Here is a 17,865-nt window from a genome sequence, read left to right as displayed (position 1 = left end):
CTGTAATTCTGTTTCTTTGGCCTTTTGCACTGAGAATTCATTTTTTGATTTCTACCTTATTATTTATTTTCTGTTTTATTTATTAATTTAAATTGATTTATTTTCTTTAAATTAAGAGTGATTTGATTTATGGTTCTCATATACATTGGCCTATTATCTATTTTTTATTTATTTGATTATTTTGTTTAGGCTACTTTATTCCCTTTGTTGTTTTAATGTCCCTTTGCCTATTGTTTTTTAATATTGCTCTTTCATTTTCATCTTTAATTGTAATTTTATTTTAATTTTTATATTAAGTTTTTTATTTAATTTTGAATTAATTCTTTATGTAAATTTTGTATTGAGAGGTTGTTATTTATTTTACTGTAATTTAATTAGTTGAATACACTCTTTTGTTTTGTCTTACTATGTGTATTGAGGGTCCCTAATGATCAGCTTCAGCTGGATGGACCACCCTCATTAAAGATTGTTGAAATAAAATAAATAAATAAATAAGGATCAAGGTGTAAGTCAAATAGGCCAGTCATGTTAAGTAAAACTTGTTTGGTTTAGCAGTTTATAGTGATTATGTAAATGATCTGAAAAAGGATATCAGAATTAAAAGTCAAAGAATCGAAAAAGTGTGTCACACCCACTTTTCTGGACAAAAAATAATGGCTCGATTAGATTGAAATTTTTTTTGACTGGAAGTTACAACAAGCCATGACAACTCAATGATTATCATGAAGGTGCTTTCTCCAAACCTGATTAGGCATGAATGACTAATTGTCTATTGTTTATAACCATTATATTATGAAGTATAATTTAATTGAAACAGGTGCACCACAAATTGGCAATTTCATCAAAGGCGGGAGGCGGTGATAGTACAGAATCACTTGGCCAGTTGACGGAGCAGGAAACAGGTATTGAAATATTTTATTTTTATCAACTTTTTTTGTACCTTGTTGAGTGAACTTTTGTGAAAGGTCACCAAAGAAGGGAGGAAAAATTTTGTTTGTCATTTTAGTGAAATAGATTTTCCAAAAGCATCTGAGTAGAGAAGCTAAAAATATAAAATTCATTAATAAAAAAAAAATGCTAGTGTGAGACTAATAAAGCCTCTGTCTGAGATACTAAGCAATTAGTTTAGTTGTTTATCATATACTAGTGGAAATTATTATATAAAGGTTAGATTATTGCATTAAAAAAATAATTTTTAAAATTTTTTGAATCCATTAATCTTGCCTAAGTATATAATAATTCCCTCTAATGTGTAAATAAGCATTATACTGATTGCTTGTAAGTCAATCACCATATTTTACTTAATGTTAGTTTTTTAATCAAAATAGTGACCAGTGTGGTCTTAATAAAGTATGCAATAAACAATTCGGTGGACTAATTGGATTGATTAACCTGGTTTTTTTTGTAAAGAGTATATCCAAAGATGGCTTTGTTTAAATATTTTGTGGTAGGCCTACAGTTTGTTAAAGTTTCCCAAATTAAAAAAACATAAGGGATATGAAAAATGTTATGAGGTAAAAGCTTTTATTTATACCTTGTTTAGAGAAGTTTATTTTGTGAAAGATCACCAGGGAAGTGAGGAAAAAGAAGAAAGAATACTGTAATCACTATGAACGATTTTATTGAAAAAATTATGATAATTGCCAATTGATTAATATTATTAATTCGTCGCTCACATCACGAACTAACATAATTAAATTCAATTGTGTTAGTTTGTGAAATCAAAAAAGCGCGTCAAAATACGCGCTGTTGTCGTTAAGGACTTTTTATGTGGTAAAGAACACAAAATTGCTTGACAACCAATACGCGCTCGTTTTGACGCGCTACTGTGATTTCACGAACTAACACAATCTACTTTGATTGTGTTAGTTCGTGATGTGAGTGACGAATTACTTGCGATTTTTTCGCAAGTATTTTCACACATACTGAGCATTCAGTACATTTTCACGTCAGGTTGGGCAAAAAAAAAAAGTTACATCATCAATTCTATTATGGCAGACCCTATTATAGTGATTTCTCATTTTTGGAATTTTATTTATCTAGCACAACAAGCGGCAGATGCGTCGTTACTACAGAAGGCATTGCATTCTAGGCTGGTCCAATCCACGCATGATGTGAAGCTTGATGTTCAACAAAAGGACCCAAACTCTCCACTTTACTCCGTAAAATCATTTGAGGAACTGCACTTGTAAGTTTGTATTCACCATTTTCACCAAATTTGAAACGAAAAGTTCCAGTAACCTTACGACTACTACTGGGGGACTTCCAGAGGCCTAGCATTTCGCTCTATGTAATTAGCATCATGGATTACTTAAACTATAAATCTAAATTACTAATGAGCACAAATATTTTAAAACGGAAAAAGAACAAATGTTGATATTAAAAACAAGTCTAAGTCTTCAAAAGCTATTTCAATGTTTACATAAAGTTTAGCAAAAGATCGTATCTGTTGTCAGCTGCTGCTAAAGCAAGCATCTAGCGCCGTTATCCGCTGTGCGGTGCTCTGCTTGTAACTAGCTAGCCAGCTGCTCAGACTAGGCCACTGGAAGTCCCCAGTGAAAAGCTGCGAGACAGTGGTGTTGTTTCAAAATAGACCCAATAAAATGGTGTGTGCTGTTGAGACCCGAAGGAATTGAAGATTTGGGGGATCAGGGGCAGATCTAGAATGTCTCTTCCGGGTGTTGTGATGATCAAATCGAGGGCGTATGCTTTGTGAGGGTGTTGTCTTCCCTGTAGCTGGGTTCAGAATGCAAAGCTAAGCTTTCAAGACGTTTCATAGTTTTAGCCATTTTAATATCTTAGTTAAGGCAAGACTTTTTTTATGCCTTGATTTGCATACTTATCGTCAGTTTAGGGTGAAAAAAATAAAAATAAAATTTTGTTTTCATATTTAGCAATGGTTTTGCCAAAAAAACATCCAGATGGAGAGAAAAATAAAATAAAATTTTATTTTTGAATGTTAACAGTGTATAATGTAATGGTTAAATGCTTTAAATTTATATAATTAGGAAGAAAGATACATATCTTATTTTTAGAGATTTCAATTCAGTGGAGGGCATAATAAAAATAAAGTAAAACTTTTATTTTTTTTTAATTTCCATTTTTTACATGCTGGTGGGTGCGCTAATTGGCCAAAATAAAAGTTTATTTTTATTTGAAATTACCATTATTGGCGGATGGCGGGTTTGCTAAACAAGGTATAAATAAAACCTCACCTAAATGATATATTTAGGAACTTTTGTCACTGCCCCCTTGTCTTCCCAGCATACTATCAAAATGTTAAATTTTTGCTATAGTAGCCTGCCCTATGGATGCATTTGGCACAATGATAAGGCTGATGTCTTGTTTCTGTTTTTGGGGAAAGTATTTTCTGCGTAGTCTCTCTCTCTCTACGTGTAGTCTGTCGAAGAACGATTCAGTGATGTTTATAAGCGATTTTCCAGACTATCAACGTTTGACAAAAACATGTCAAATGCCTAAATACGGTCATGATGACATCACATCATGACCATATATAACCTTCTTCATGACCTTCTCAGGTATTATGATTAGGGATTATGGCTTAAGTTCTCTCCACACTATCACATTTTCTTTGACAAAAACTGTTGTATGCCCATATATAGTCATGAGAATTTAGTTCGCCCATATTTAGTCGTGATGTACCTATATATTAGCATACAACAGTTTTTTTTGTCAGAAAATGTGATAGTGTTTTTCTATTTCGATTTTTGCCTCATGCAGGTATGCAACACTACCTTAGAAAAATGTTTTTTTTGTTCATGGGAAATGAAAATGAAATGAAAGTCATGTTGTTTATTCCAGAAAACCAGAGCTTTTAAAAGGCATCTACAATATGGGCTTCAATGCCCCATCAAAAATACAAGAGACGGCACTACCAATGCTCTTAGCGGATCCGTAAGTAGTAGTTACATCTATTCCACCACTAGTATGTTCAAATACTGCAATATCAAGTTACTAGCATAAGTAATAATGCTGTAGATAATATTGATAAATATATTATAGATTCTGTATTTTATGATAATTGATTACTATAGACATTAAATTCAATAAAGATTAGGCAATACAGTGGACCTACAACAGAGTCTCAATCAAATTTACCATCACAGTATCGGACTTTCAAAAGAGTTTTTTTTACTACACGCAGGCCTCAAAATATGATTGCTCAATCACAGAGCGGAACAGGCAAAACCGCAGCATTTGTACTGACCATGCTCAGTAGGGTTGATGGCAGTAAAAGGTATCCACAGGTAAGGAAGCTTGCAAGGGCTAATGAGCTCCACAGAGTCATTTGACCAACCATGTTTTGTTTAATGAGCATTAAACACTTCTCGAATAAACACTTTTTTTGAATGAGCATTAATTATTTTCTTTAAATTTAAGCTTTGTTAAAAGCTAGGGCTTGAGCAGCAACCAATTCACATGCATCAGAAACAGAAATTACTCTTTCTTTGAAAGTTGGAAATGATTAATTAATTCCCATTCTTGGATATCCTTTCACTATACCGTTGTAAACATAGACCCTCTCTGAATACCCCTATATAGGTAAAGCTTTTCATGGTGTCTTGTTTGTCTGAATCTTAATCATTACAGCCCTTTGCATGCAACAATATATTTCTATTTTCAACAATGCATTTTTGTCGTTTTGGATCGTATTTTTTATTATGAATGTATAATGTATGAATTTTAATGTGTTTTTATTCTTTTTTGTGTTCGATTTTTGATGTTTTAGTGTTTTTTACATTTTTTAATATCTTATGTTTTTAATTTGTGATGTACTTTTGTATTGTATTTATATTATGAATGTATTTTAAAGAAAGGTTTTATCGAGCAAACAATTTCTTCTTTTGGAGATAATAAAGTGATTCTGATTCTGAACTGATGAGGAGCCAAGTTTTATAATCTTTACATAGATTCAATAAATTAGATGGTCATCAGTTTAATCAACTTTGTAGTAAAATCTGTAAAAACATAAGATTCATTTGAGTTACAGTGCAAGTGCATCATTTTAAAGCCAGGCTTCTGAGGGAAAAGTTTTTTGATATATTGTAGAACTAATTTTTCTAAGACACCAAAATGGTGTTGGATGAAAAACTTGGTAAATGAGATACAGATTTTGAATATTTAAAAACTGGGGGGAGGGGGAAAGGGATATAACCACCATTTTTCCACCTTTTATCCCAGTTTTTAGATATTCAAAAATCTGAATCAAAACATTCCCAATTTTTTCGTCAAAACACCATTTTTGTGTCTTAGAAAAATTTGTTGTACAACATTATCAAAACTTTTTTTTTCTCCAAATCTGGTAAAGTAAGTCAATATTTTAATTTTTTTTTTTTTTGGTGTGTTTTCTTAAAAAAACTACAGGTGTTATGTCTAGCTCCCACATTTGAGTTGGCGTTGCAGATCGGTAAAGTTGTTAAGGAGATGGGGAAAATGTTAACGGACGTCAGTGTACGCTATGCTGTACGAGGTGAGAGAGTTTCCAGAGGCGAGAGATTACCAGAGCAGATTGTGATCGGAACACCCGGTACAACGCTCGATTGGTGCACGCGCTATCATGTTATAGATCTTGATAAAATCACGGTATTTGTCTTGGATGAAGCAGATGTGATGATAGCAACACAGGGGCATCAAGACCAGTCAATTAGGATAAGAAAGTATGAATATTTATTAATGTTTGGTTAAGTGATATTCACACTATCAAAAACATGTGACATACCTAAATATGGTCATGATGACATCACATTATAACCATATATAGGCACATCATGACTATATATGGGCATAGAGATTTTTGTCAAGGAAAATTTGGTAGTCTGGACAAATCTTGAGGAGAAGCAGGATGATGGTGATGATGCTGATTGTGATGATGAGGATAATGATGAGAATTCAGATGAGGATGATTAAGGATGATAATGATGGTGATAGTGATAATAATAGGTCGATTTATAAGCACCATGTCCAAGTAAGGAAAAGGTAAAAAGCAGACAAAAAGGTGCCGGATATTATAAGAAATCAAAAAACAAGAGAAGACTATCCTAAGATTAGTTAAAAAAGAAATCTACAAAAACAGACTAGTGCAAGGAACCAAATCCATTGCACCGTTTTCTTGCAATTGAGACCACTGTTAAAAACAGTGGTCAGCAAGGTCATTACTCACAGGCACTCTAATGGTTTTGGCATCTAACGAGACAAATAGTGATAATATTGATGATGATAATGAAGGTAACAGTCAAATTAAGGATGATGATGAGGAAGAAGATGTGAAGGAAGAGGATAATAGCTTGAAGCACAGAGCTCTTGCCTTGATGCATTATAGAAGATTAACGTATTAAGCCTGGTTTCCATAAAATCGCTACACTGCCGCTGTGTTTTCAACTGTACTGTGTAGCAGTCCCTGATGCAATCGGGAAGGCTTCCCAATGCGTCCTACCAATCACCATCACTGAAAGCCGTCGGTGATAGTGTGGTGCGATTGTATGGAAACCAAACTTTAATAAAAAATATCAACGTAAAATACTAGTATGAACATTTTCAAGATTTATATTTTTTTAGAAAGTTATCAAACGCATGCCAAATGATGTTGTTTTCTGCAACATACGATGAGGCAGTGATGAAATTTGCACAGAGCATTATCAACGATCCGATGATCATCCGGCTACGGCGGGAGGAGGAGAGTCTGAGTAATATTAAACAATACTACGTGGAGTGCAACAATATAGAAGAGAAGTTCCAGTCACTATCTAATATCTACGGCACCATTTCCATTGGGCAAGCCATGATCTTCTGTCACGTAAGTAAACTATTTATTCGAGAATTTGACTAGCCTTTTTGTCCACATTGTGACTCATCTTCAGTCGGGTACATTGTGATATAGAATTATTTTGCATTGAAGCATACTAAAGCCAGACACCCACTCTGCCCGGCAGTTGTCAGCCGATGCGATTCTATGAATAACTCAACACGACAATGCGCGCGTGCAACGGATTGCTTTTAATAACGATCCGTTCAGATTGCCACCGACAATCAGCAGACGACGTCGTGTAGTCTAGCGTTCACAGGGAGCGGAGTTGGATTCGCACGACGGTCGAACGACCGTCGCAGTGAGTCGTCGTGTGAGTGCGCAGCTTGTAACCACTCTCGAAAGAGCTGACACATATTTTGTATGGCTGCTGAGAGTTTAAATATGAAAGTGCTATATAAAAGGCAAAACATTTTTTTCGGTCAATATACCACTATTTTTTGTAAATATGTGTATTATGGAAAATAAATAATTTTAATGAACACGTTGACTGCCAGACGTGTTTTTAAGGTTCCTTCCTGTGTGCCAAAACAAGTTTACATGTACAAACATAACTTTTTTTGAAATTTATTTAGTCATATATCATCAAAATGGTGTGTTTAATAATTGGGGTGAAAATATTAGGGCACGAGTAAACTCGCCGCTGGCACTGGTAATACTCATTTTATTGCCTCAGCCAAGTGTGAATTTTCTCGTCTTTTTTGGCTTGTGCTGGTATATGTTCAGAGGGCACCCCCACTTGTACACTAGAGTGTACTGCTGGTAACTTAACACAACAAACATGCATACGTTATATGTACGTTATCGTGTAGGTGTATCTTCCTCCAAATACCAGCTGTTAAGTCTGTGGTTCTACAATGTATAAATAAATAAATAATAAATAATTTGCAATTTGTATAGCAAAGAAGTAATAAATGCTAGAATGTTACCCCAATTTTGACGAGTATAGTTGTTTCTAGCGCCCCCAGCAACACCCAGTGGGACGAGTATACTTGTCCCTGGCAGCGAACATGTTAATTTTCTACCTTTTGATTGAAAAGGGGATTCCCATGAATTTCCCACCCGAATCGGCCCAGTTTTGTGTCTTTGGGGTGGGGGGAGGGGGCTTATACTGGAGGAATTTCAGTAAACAAGCTTCAAAAAGTTTTACAGATTGTAAGGTGAACCATCTATTTTAATTTCTGTTAATAAATTAGACCAGACGAGTGGCAGCGTGGTTAGCGGAGAAGATGGTAAAGGATGGTCATGCGGTGGCGCTGCTTAGTGGAGAGCTAACTATCGACCAAAGGATGGCAGTTCTAGAGAGATTCAGACAAGGCAAGGAGAAGATACTCATTACTACCAATGTTATGGCTAGAGGTATGTATTGGTCATATGACACATCCAAGGTCAAGAAATGTAGCATAATCTTAACATTTCTTACTTCCTCTACAAAATATCTCAATTGGTCCATCTAAAGCCTGATTTTCCAAAAAATTATTATACTGTTGCTACAGCATTTCTACTTTCAATGCTGCACTTCATAGCTGTTTCTGATGCAGTCGAAAACGCTTTTCGATCCATCTCCAGAAGGTCGATGAAGTTGAACCAGGCTTAACTTTTGTAATCTATTGGGGATGTATTGTAAGATCTAATCAATCACTAAATATTGACAGCTTATACGATGATGTCAACTGATAGTTGGCAAAACTGTTTAAAATAAAAAAGAATATACTTGTTTTGCATGAAAGAATATTTTGTTCTATTTAAAATGTAAAAATAGATGAAATTTTATCAACACAATATTAATATCTTCATAAAATGACATCCATAACCTTCCATATTTAATCAGGTATTGACATTGAGCAGGTCACTGTGGTTGTGAACTTTGACCTACCCGTCGACTTAAACATGAAAGCAGATTGCGAGACATACCTTCACAGGATCGGACGTACTGGGAGGTTTGGCAAGTCAGGACTTGCCATCAACTACGTGGACGGCCCTAGGAGTATGGCTAATCTAGAAATCATTGCGAAGCACTTCGGTAAAATACTTTAATTTTTATATTTCATCAAGTAATTCTTTGTTGAATCCATTCCTGTCATCATGTCATTATCCAATTTATTTGTTTACAAAAATGTTAAAACAGGATATTTTTTCTATTGTTTAATATTTTCTTCTAGGACGTAAAATCGAGAGACTAGAAACCGATGATGCTGATGAAATAGAAAAGATTGTTTGAGCTTACGCTATCGGACTATATAAAAAGAGATATTATCCATGCTGGCATCAGGATAGGGATACCTGTTGGATGTTTTAATGATAAATTAGTTTTCCTTGTTTTATTCAAAAACATCTGAGTTAACTGATTTGATTACATAGACATATGGTTACTGTTGAAAAGTACAAAATGCACATGCTTAAGGGAACGTGGTATTCATCTTAAAATCCAACGTTCGGTAGTGATCATTCACGTCAACTGTTATTACTGCTAACAAGTTTAGAAGATATAAAAAAATTTTGGCTGAAAAATGCTTACCCAAGGTCATAGACTGGGCTTATTTTTAGAGGTTTGTCCATAATACAGTGTACAATGGACTGTTCTCAAGTGTCAATCAAATTCAACAACTGACCAATCGGATTAGTGCTAGGAATAGATGCGTGTCCAACAAGCACACGCGTTGTCCCAGAAAAGCATGTGTTTACGTACAATTATGCTATCGTATTGTTGGGCCTTATCCAAAGGGTGTAGCTTAACAGACAGATCCATTATACAATTTTTACTCTCTAAAATATTTGTTACAATTTTTTTTTTATTATTATGCACTTATCATTAAAAAAATTGGTTGATTGGATCAGATAGTTAAATTTTGCCAATTTTTCGGCAATTGCCTTCCCTGCCCCTTGTTGGCGCCACCGCTGAGCTACGATGGACACACTATAGCGACAGGTAAGCAATTTTTTGGAAAATAATAGGCTTTACACTGTTCAATTTCTAAAGTTCTTTATTTAAAAATATATGAAAAAAGCGCACTATTAAACACAAAAATGAAGCATATACTTTCACTAGTCTACATTGGCTTTGTTCTTTTATAAACGCTCACATTCTGTATATGCAAACTGATGTAAAAGATCAGGTGATTATGGGGCTTGAGTGTGTGTTCCATGTGTGCTTAATCCAGTGATCCGGGGGTAATAATGTTCAAGCGCTTCGAGGTTGTGTCAATGGGAGGCGCTATATAAATCCAGAATTATTATTATTTGTCAATAATCATTTAATCAGGACAGATGAAATCAGGCAGCAAATGATCCAAAAGAGAAAAGTAGATATGAAAATTTCTAGGAGTCAAAAGGCTATGGTATGAAATCATTTTACATAGAAAAAACAGCATGGATATTTATTCTTTCCTATCATTGTTTTTTTCCCTCTAATCAGTATTGTAAAGTGGGCTTAATCTCGAAAAGAAGCCCCCCTCCTCTTCAGTTTGGAAAAGTAATTTCGAAAAAAAGCCCATCTCAAAAGAGGCTCATCTAAAAAGAAGCCCATTCTAGGGTTGCTGAAAAAAGAAGCCCAGGGCTTCTATTCGAGATTTACCGTATTTCATTCATGCTAAAACATAGTTTCAGACCTGTACATGTGCTACAAAATTGGCCAGAAATTGACAAATCTTGTTCAAACCTGCAAGATAAAATGTTTACTATCTAACCATGAGAGCAAGCTAGATGGTATAGATCTCCTTTTCTGTAATGATAGAATAAGAAGAAAAAAAAAACATGTTGAAATATTCCCTGTTATTGTTAACTAATAAATGAAATTTGTTTTAACATTTTGTATATATTGTAATTATTCATTTGATCATTTTATTTGTATTATCATGTACAGCAGGGGTTCTCAACTGGCAGCCCGCAGGCCATTTCTACCCAGCAAATATGCGTTATCCGGCTCTCTAGAACAAGCCTAATATAATATTTTGCATTGCTTTGTCAACTAGGCGTAGCTACACGTTATCAATAATTTCGAAAGAAGTAGCAACAGTGACGGATTCAAGGTGGGTAGGGGGCCCAGCCGCCCAAAATGGAGGAAGATGAGTGTGCCATTTTCGGCCATCTAGAGATGTCATGCCATAATCATATTTTTAAATTTTATCAGTCCTAACCCTAACCATTGTGGGGCTGAGGTGGTAGAGAATCTCCTTGGGTTCCTGGTATTTACGGGATCTACCACTGAAGAATTAGAAAGTGTGAATAGTCTCAACACATTTACAGAGAGCTATTAGTAATAAGTTTTGTAAAACAGCTCAAAAATACCCAGGATATTTAAAGCCACTATTGCATCATTTTTTTATTTAAATTTTTTAAATTATTTATTTAGGCACGCAATACATCATGTGCCAAGGATTGTCAATAGTGAATATATCACTGTCCTACTTGTAGGTGACAATCCCTTTCACAAGACAAACATACACTCAAGATGCTTTACCCAAACTAAATCTCAATATAAAATTTAGGGAGTGGAGTTGTTTTGGTCGTGAGAAAAAATCCTGCAACACTGACAGGAATTGAACCCAGGACCCTGGTATTGGAAGGCAAGCATCTTAACCACCAAGCTATTCAACTCCACTCTAAAGCTATTATAAAAATAATTAGCCAAATAGAAGTATAATTAGTTAAAACAAACGAATATAAGCAATGGTAGCTTTAATTCCATTAGCTTTGAGTCTAATTTTGAATAGAAATATTTAACAAAATTCAGCTTTTATTAGGATTTGGCTATTTGGCGGATACAGCTTACCAATTATCTTTTTCATATTGAGTTGCAACACTCCCTTTGCAGTTTTGCATGATCATTTGAACCTTCAAATTTATTCAATATACAAACTTGGCCCTCTGACATTATATAGTTGAGAACCCCAGATATACAGTACAATTTTAGCTTCCCCAAAGGAGCGAAGCTCCGGGGAGGCTATTGTCTTTGCCTACGTTCTTCTTGATGTTGTTGTCGGCACCACTATATTTAAAGTTTGGTAAATCTGATTTCAAAATGGCAGAATGCAAGATGGTAATAAGAAAACGGAGCCTATGGGTTTTGGTACGTTTGTGAATATGATGTTTTTTTCTGGTAATACCAGACTAAACAGATTTAAGACTGGTTTAATTTAGCTAATATTTTTACCATACGAGATATTATTACTAAAACATCAAATTTACAATACACTGAGAAATCTGTAAAGAATTAATTTTTTTATTGCAAATATTACTTTACAAATGAATAAACATGATTTAATATTAATCTACATTATCCGACTATCTTTACAAATAATGTTTATTCATCATCAGTATATCACAAGCCCTGTTCAAGCTGGAAATACTGTGGTCAAACCACCAACCACGTACTGGGTCAAAAAATATTCAGTGAAAACATTCTTAAATTATCCAAGCCATGCAGAAAGTTTTTAACGAGTGATTGGTGCCTAGAATAATTATGCTGTTCTGTTTTTTTTTATTGTACATAATGAAAAAGCTTATTGTGCATTTTGGGTTCCCAAAAGTTTGAATTTCGACTCCTGATCACTCATTTAAAGTGCTATCTTCAGTTGTCTCATACACTCCATTTGTTTGATTAAATATCTGAAACAAGCATCACTATAAAAAGTCAATGTTGAATCTTACAACTAGAAACTAATCTTAAACTAGAGTCAATATATTTAACTTTATACTTCAACATGACTAAAAACTTGCATTTTATACACTTTGGTCTGAGTCTAATTGAGTATAATTATAAGTACTATACAGTATTCTAAAATTCTTTGCAAATAGTTGTACATGTACCACAATAGGAAGATTTCAATTTGCATGACGATGTAACGCTAGAACGGATTCACTCATCCTTGACCATCCTACGATAATTCTCTGCACAACGTAGTTTCGGGCCAAGTTGCATCAAGAAACCAGGCGACAATGAGGACCTAAATGTTCTCACAAGAGCAGATGGTTTCTTAGTGATGTCATTACGTTCTACGTCACTGCTTCTACAGTCATCATGCAATCGAAAGCTCTCTAATGATATTGCAGGCCTGAAATTAACAGGGCCTGAAATAAAAAGTTATATCTATACAACAACTATTTAGATTCTTGCCATTTGGTTAGGGCACATGGGATTAAAATACTTGTTCCCATTCAGCATCTACGTGTATACATTGCCCACTGGATGTCAATTTGTAAGTTTTTCGTTTGACCCACCCCTTTGTTATTTTTCAGGTTTATTTATTCAAAAAATCACAAGGAACATACAAAAAGCCATCAATCAAAAATCAATATAAAATTGGATTGTAGACTAATGCAATTTTTGTTCCAGTTGATAAATTGCTTCATTGTCTCAGAGAGAGGCGGGTGTGACAACAGCGGCAATTTCCCCCGGCTCCGTTGGACAGGCCTGGACCTACGGGACCAAAAATGTTGATTTGCCTATCCAATTAACGTTAAAATTTGATTTCCATTCCATTATTTGGTCTAAATTTTGGGGCTCCATACTAAGACATAAAAACCTCTCCCCATGAACCCTACCAGGAATTTTTATTCCAGGGCTCTGACAGAGACGCTTGTCAGACCACCTGTCACTGAGTCAGAGCTTTTTCTGGAGTCACCGCTGGAAAGAGGTACAAAAATGTTGTTAGGCCGCATACAAACACAGACAATCTTCAAAATAATATATATCCAATAAGTGAAACAATTTTTATACAATACATACTGTATTAATCACATAATGTATGCAATTCATACAATGTGAAAGAATATTTTCATATTTTTGTCCATATTTTTCTTTCACATGTTCCTATTTCTAATCATTATTATTTAAACGCTACATATTGCATTTGATTTTTAAAATTCTGTTTTTTCATATACACACCAAGACACAAAATATAAGTACATACTAATAAGTTAAATACGGCAGTTTCATTATTTTAAATATTGCATAAATACTACCATACATTTGTAAATCGTGTAATTTATGTCATAAATAATTTGATGGGAATATTTTTTGGTAGAAAGCATTTATAAGCAAGCCTCTAAAAATGTACTGATAAATATTTAGGGTAGTTATTTACATAATACTGTGAATATATTAAAATGGTAACTTCAATACATTATTGCACTTTTTATGAGACAGCATTCTACAAACTAAGCTGATAGGTTGATTATTTAGAAATTAAACAGGTAATTATTTTTAATTTCATATTATACTTTTTTCATACAAATTCATCAATTGTGTGTTCACAGACTTATTTCAATTTATAAATGGTCTTAATTATTGTATATTAAAATTGCTGACCTACAAATAATGCTAGTATAAATAATTCATAATTTGATTCGTCTAAAATGACAGATTAATTTTATTTCTACTAAAATTCAAACATCCTGTGATTGTCATCTGTGATTCGTTGTAATGACAGGTGTCTCCTTTATGTTTTGTCCACACAAATTTCATTTGACAAAAAAAAACTGTTGTTGTTGATGTGCCTATATATGGTCATGATGTGATGTCATCATGACCATATTTAGGCATGTCACATGATTTTGTCAAATAAAATTTGATAGTCTGGACAGGGCATTAAAATTTACCAATTAACATAAATGACAAGAGCATTGTAATGCTGTTTTACTGTACTTAAAACAAATTTTAGAAAATAACAATATGTGGCTAAGACAAGCCAAACCAGTCTCTCGTCGCAAATCCTGTTTCAGATATAATGGCCAAAACATGCTGGATTGTCAAAATTTTTCAAATCTATTTTATTGCACTAAACAAAACTTTATATATCTATACATCATGCTATGTTGTTATTTTCCCTATTTTCAATGTTAAAACAACAATTTTTAACAATTTGGTGATGGTTTCTGCCGGAGAAATGCCCAAAATCATAAACTTTGAAGGCTGATTTCTTGAATATTGTTCTTTAAACAGCTGTATGTTTAAACTCCTGTAACTTCATAACGAAATGTCGGATTTAAATGATTCTTTTACAACCATTTCATAGCTCTCATTTTACTGTATAGCCCTGTATTAATAACCAAAATTTGATGTTTGCGACAAGTGACTGATTTGGCTTGTCTTTGCCACATATACATGCAACAAAATAATACATCAAATTCTTTGGCTTATAGGGCTATTAAGACTTCAGGTCTGGGATGGATTCGTATAAAAAGTCGGAAGCCCTGTCAGGACTAACAAATTCTGAGAGGGCTTACATGAAGGTTTTGGAACCCACTGGAAACATCAAAGTTTGGGTGTGGCCCTCGATGTTAAATAAAAAATTCACTTTGGCCCTCCGACCCACTTTGATGCCCACCCCTGGATTACAGTACACTGTGGTATAGCAATGGTTTTTATTGAATGACCACTATCTGCTGCTTAAGTACAGCCAGCTAAACATTAAGAGTGTTTTATAGCAATACCCTGGGTTTACTGGAATGAAAAAAATTTGATAATTTATACCTGTTTTTGTCAGCATAATAAATATAAACCAAACAAGTACAAAATTGAGAGTTTTTAAATAATATTAATGAAATAAGATAACAGAAATTAGGAGGGAAATGATGATGAAAAGAAAGGATGACAATGATTGACCGCCAGTGTCAAATACATTTGGGTCAAAGTTGAAACAGTTCCGCGTGCCTGATATCACCTGAAAACTCTGGGCCTCACAGAATTGGCTAGATGTCTCGTATTGTTTTAGGAGCGGTTCATTATTGAAGGTTGCGGACTTGCATGACTTGTACGTGGCCTCGCAGAATTCGGAACATATGATCACTCTATTTCTAAATATTAAAAAAAAGAATGAATTTTGTTAGTAAATCATTTTGGAGCTCAATATTTTTCTGTAAGTCAATACAAAACATGGATACAAGACTTCTGATGAATCTTTTATTAATAATCTAAAATACAACAAATTACATTTTTTCTTCTCATCACTTACTTCAATTGGCTTTATAAGAATTTAATAGGTGCTATAGGAGGGGATGATACCACAATTACAGGACTTCATATATAGCACTTTTTTTTCATCTGTACAGTCAAATAACATCATATATTTATCATAAGAATTGTCAGGGGCAGATACCAATGTCCAAAAGGTGGGGGGTCAGTTGAGAGACAACACTAACCTAGGGGGGCTTACAATTCAATCGATTTAGGAGTGTAACAATCTGTAAAGATTTCACAGAATCTTCAATCTCCTTGACGGATTGTCTTGTCTCCCCGCACCCCCCTCCCATTGGCGCCACCACTGCAAATGCTTATGAATGAATTTTTAGAATTGTTTGAAGATTTTGCATTAACTGTTGACAATAATGATGTTTGCTTGTGTTTACTTACTCATCATACCAGTCCATCTGATCAGGACTGCAGAAGTAACACATCATATAGTTGAGTCTGTTCTTGCACTCCTGTGTTGCCTTGTTGATTTTGTACATGCCCCCTAACACAGATGTAACCTCTGTACGACGACAGCAAGCCGAGTTGCTAAACCAGGAGCAGTTTGATAGACTTGATTGTGGGGCTGCATAGCGATGTTCACCTTAAAAAAAAAGCAACAAAACTTAAAAATGCTTTACCCACTGTCAAACTATAAGTATATTGCTAAAATATAAGGTCCACCTGATTAATTAGTTTGCTTTTTAAAGAAGCCGAGTTTGTTGTACAACCTAATGGTGCCTGGTATAATATTTAAACCTAAAATTAGAGCGGTATGATTATAATTTTTAAATTATATAATATAATAATAACTAAAGTACCATGAAAAAAGTCTTTATTAATTTATAATTATAATATTACAAGCACATACTGTACGAAATGTCAGATTTTCACATTAAACAGTAAAATTTTTTACGTGGCCCTCAAATTCACCTTCTCGAGGCTAGATTAAGGGCCCAGGCCTAGCAAAGTTAATAATATCGACAGTCAGCTCCGGTGTGCACAGCATAGCAATAACAACAGCTACGAAATTTGCCTGGGGCTTGGGCCTAGCCTGACTGAGTGTGTGACGCTAACTCTTCTAAGGCGTGATCTATTGATTAATTCTTACCATAATATGAACAAACTTTGGATGATTTGCAAACAGAAAAAACGCATGCGAAGACAGCTGATTGTATTATTAAGGACTCTGTTTTCATTTTTAAGGAATTTTTCTTTAAGAAATACGATTTCTGTTCCTTCTTGCTTGTCTCTCATCAATCGAATCGACTCTCGACTTCGTTTTGTATTTCTAGTATCTTTGGTTTTGTTACAGTTCACTGCACAATAAATGTCATAGGTCGTTCACAGTAGCAACCAACGAAGCGCTGTGAGTTCAGAAGAGGGGTTTTCTTCCCTTGTCTAAACATAAATTTAACATCTCGTAGGTACATATTTTAAGATATATTATTTTTTATTAAGATTTATTAAGATATTAAGATTTTATTTATAAGATAATAAAGGAAATATTTATATTACAAAAATATGTCAGCCTAGAACATAGACTGTTCCATTTAAGCTGAGCTGGGTGCAGTTAATCAACGAACGTTCCATCAGTCATCGCACTCAGGCTAGCGGTCGCCGGTGATTAGGCCTAGCCGTTGCGTAGCCTTGGTGCCTACTGACTGTCCTGTCTCCTGAGCTGAGTCCTACCACCAGGGAGTTCTCCTGGTCCTACTACTGCCTTATGCCTAGCCTTAGTAGCCTAGTACTGTGAGTACATTGTAGAAAAAGTGTGGAAATAAATCAGTAAAAGCTTAAAGTTTTGAGCACATTCATAAAACAAATATAATTTAAGGCCTAGGCCTAACTAACGTTTTTAAGGGGTCATTCAAGTATTATGTAACGCAGAGGGGGGTGGGGGGTATAGTGGAAAATGTTAGAGTGTGTGACATAGGGGTGGGGGTGTTGCTTGAAGTGTTACATAACAAAATTAATTTTCATGGGAAGAGAAGAAATATTAAATATTCAAATTTGTATATTACTTTATTGAAACATATATTACATCAGTGTAATACAATGTAATGTAACACAGTTGTGTTGAATTTGTGAA

General features: G+C 34.4%; 3 protein-coding genes across 8 annotated transcripts in view; 2 read left to right on the top strand and 1 right to left on the bottom strand.

Annotated features, from left to right (window-relative positions):
* Positions 1 to 817: 817 nt before the first annotated feature.
* On the top strand, positions 818 to 10,627 carry LOC117109417 (ATP-dependent RNA helicase DDX19A-like; the record flags this gene model as incomplete). The annotated part of the gene is given in 9 exon segments (XM_033251767.1): positions 818 to 902; positions 2,044 to 2,188; positions 3,823 to 3,915; positions 4,166 to 4,268; positions 5,386 to 5,678; positions 6,577 to 6,814; positions 8,020 to 8,182; positions 8,655 to 8,846; positions 8,986 to 10,627. Coding segments are annotated over 9 exon segments (1,371 nt in total), but the record flags the coding sequence as incomplete, so codon positions are not given.
* Positions 10,628 to 14,735: 4,108 nt separating this feature from the next.
* Positions 14,736 to 17,053, bottom strand: LOC117109389. The gene is made up of 3 exons (XM_033251710.1): positions 16,885 to 17,053; positions 16,176 to 16,377; positions 14,736 to 15,619 (listed from the first exon to the last, which is right to left on the bottom strand). The coding sequence occupies exons 1-3, from the start codon at positions 16,970 to 16,972 to the stop codon at positions 15,361 to 15,363; spliced, it is 549 nt and encodes a 182-aa protein (XP_033107601.1). The 5' UTR covers positions 16,973 to 17,053; the 3' UTR covers positions 14,736 to 15,360.
* A 36-nt stretch (positions 17,054 to 17,089) lies between these two features.
* The window catches only part of LOC117109387 (leucine-rich repeat-containing protein 34-like), an 8,559-nt gene continuing 7,783 nt past the window's right edge, over positions 17,090 to 17,865 (top strand). For 2 of the 6 annotated variants that reach the window (XM_033251703.1, XM_033251706.1), the window contains exon 1: positions 17,090 to 17,196. The gene's annotated coding sequence lies outside the window, so the exon portion shown is untranslated. Of the gene's footprint in view, positions 17,201 to 17,367; positions 17,526 to 17,865 lie in introns of those variants that run through there. The other 4 variants (XM_033251704.1, XM_033251707.1, XM_033251705.1 and 1 more) reach the window with 3 other exon arrangements.

Source organism: Anneissia japonica, unplaced genomic scaffold, assembly GCF_011630105.1.
Source record: "Anneissia japonica isolate Jap-2015-1 unplaced genomic scaffold, ASM1163010v1 scaffold287719_len1884721_cov185, whole genome shotgun sequence".
NCBI lineage: Eukaryota > Metazoa > Echinodermata > Crinoidea > Comatulida > Comatulidae > Anneissia > Anneissia japonica.
Note: the sequence above shows the minus strand (reverse complement) of the source record. Positions and strands in the feature narration are given on the sequence as shown.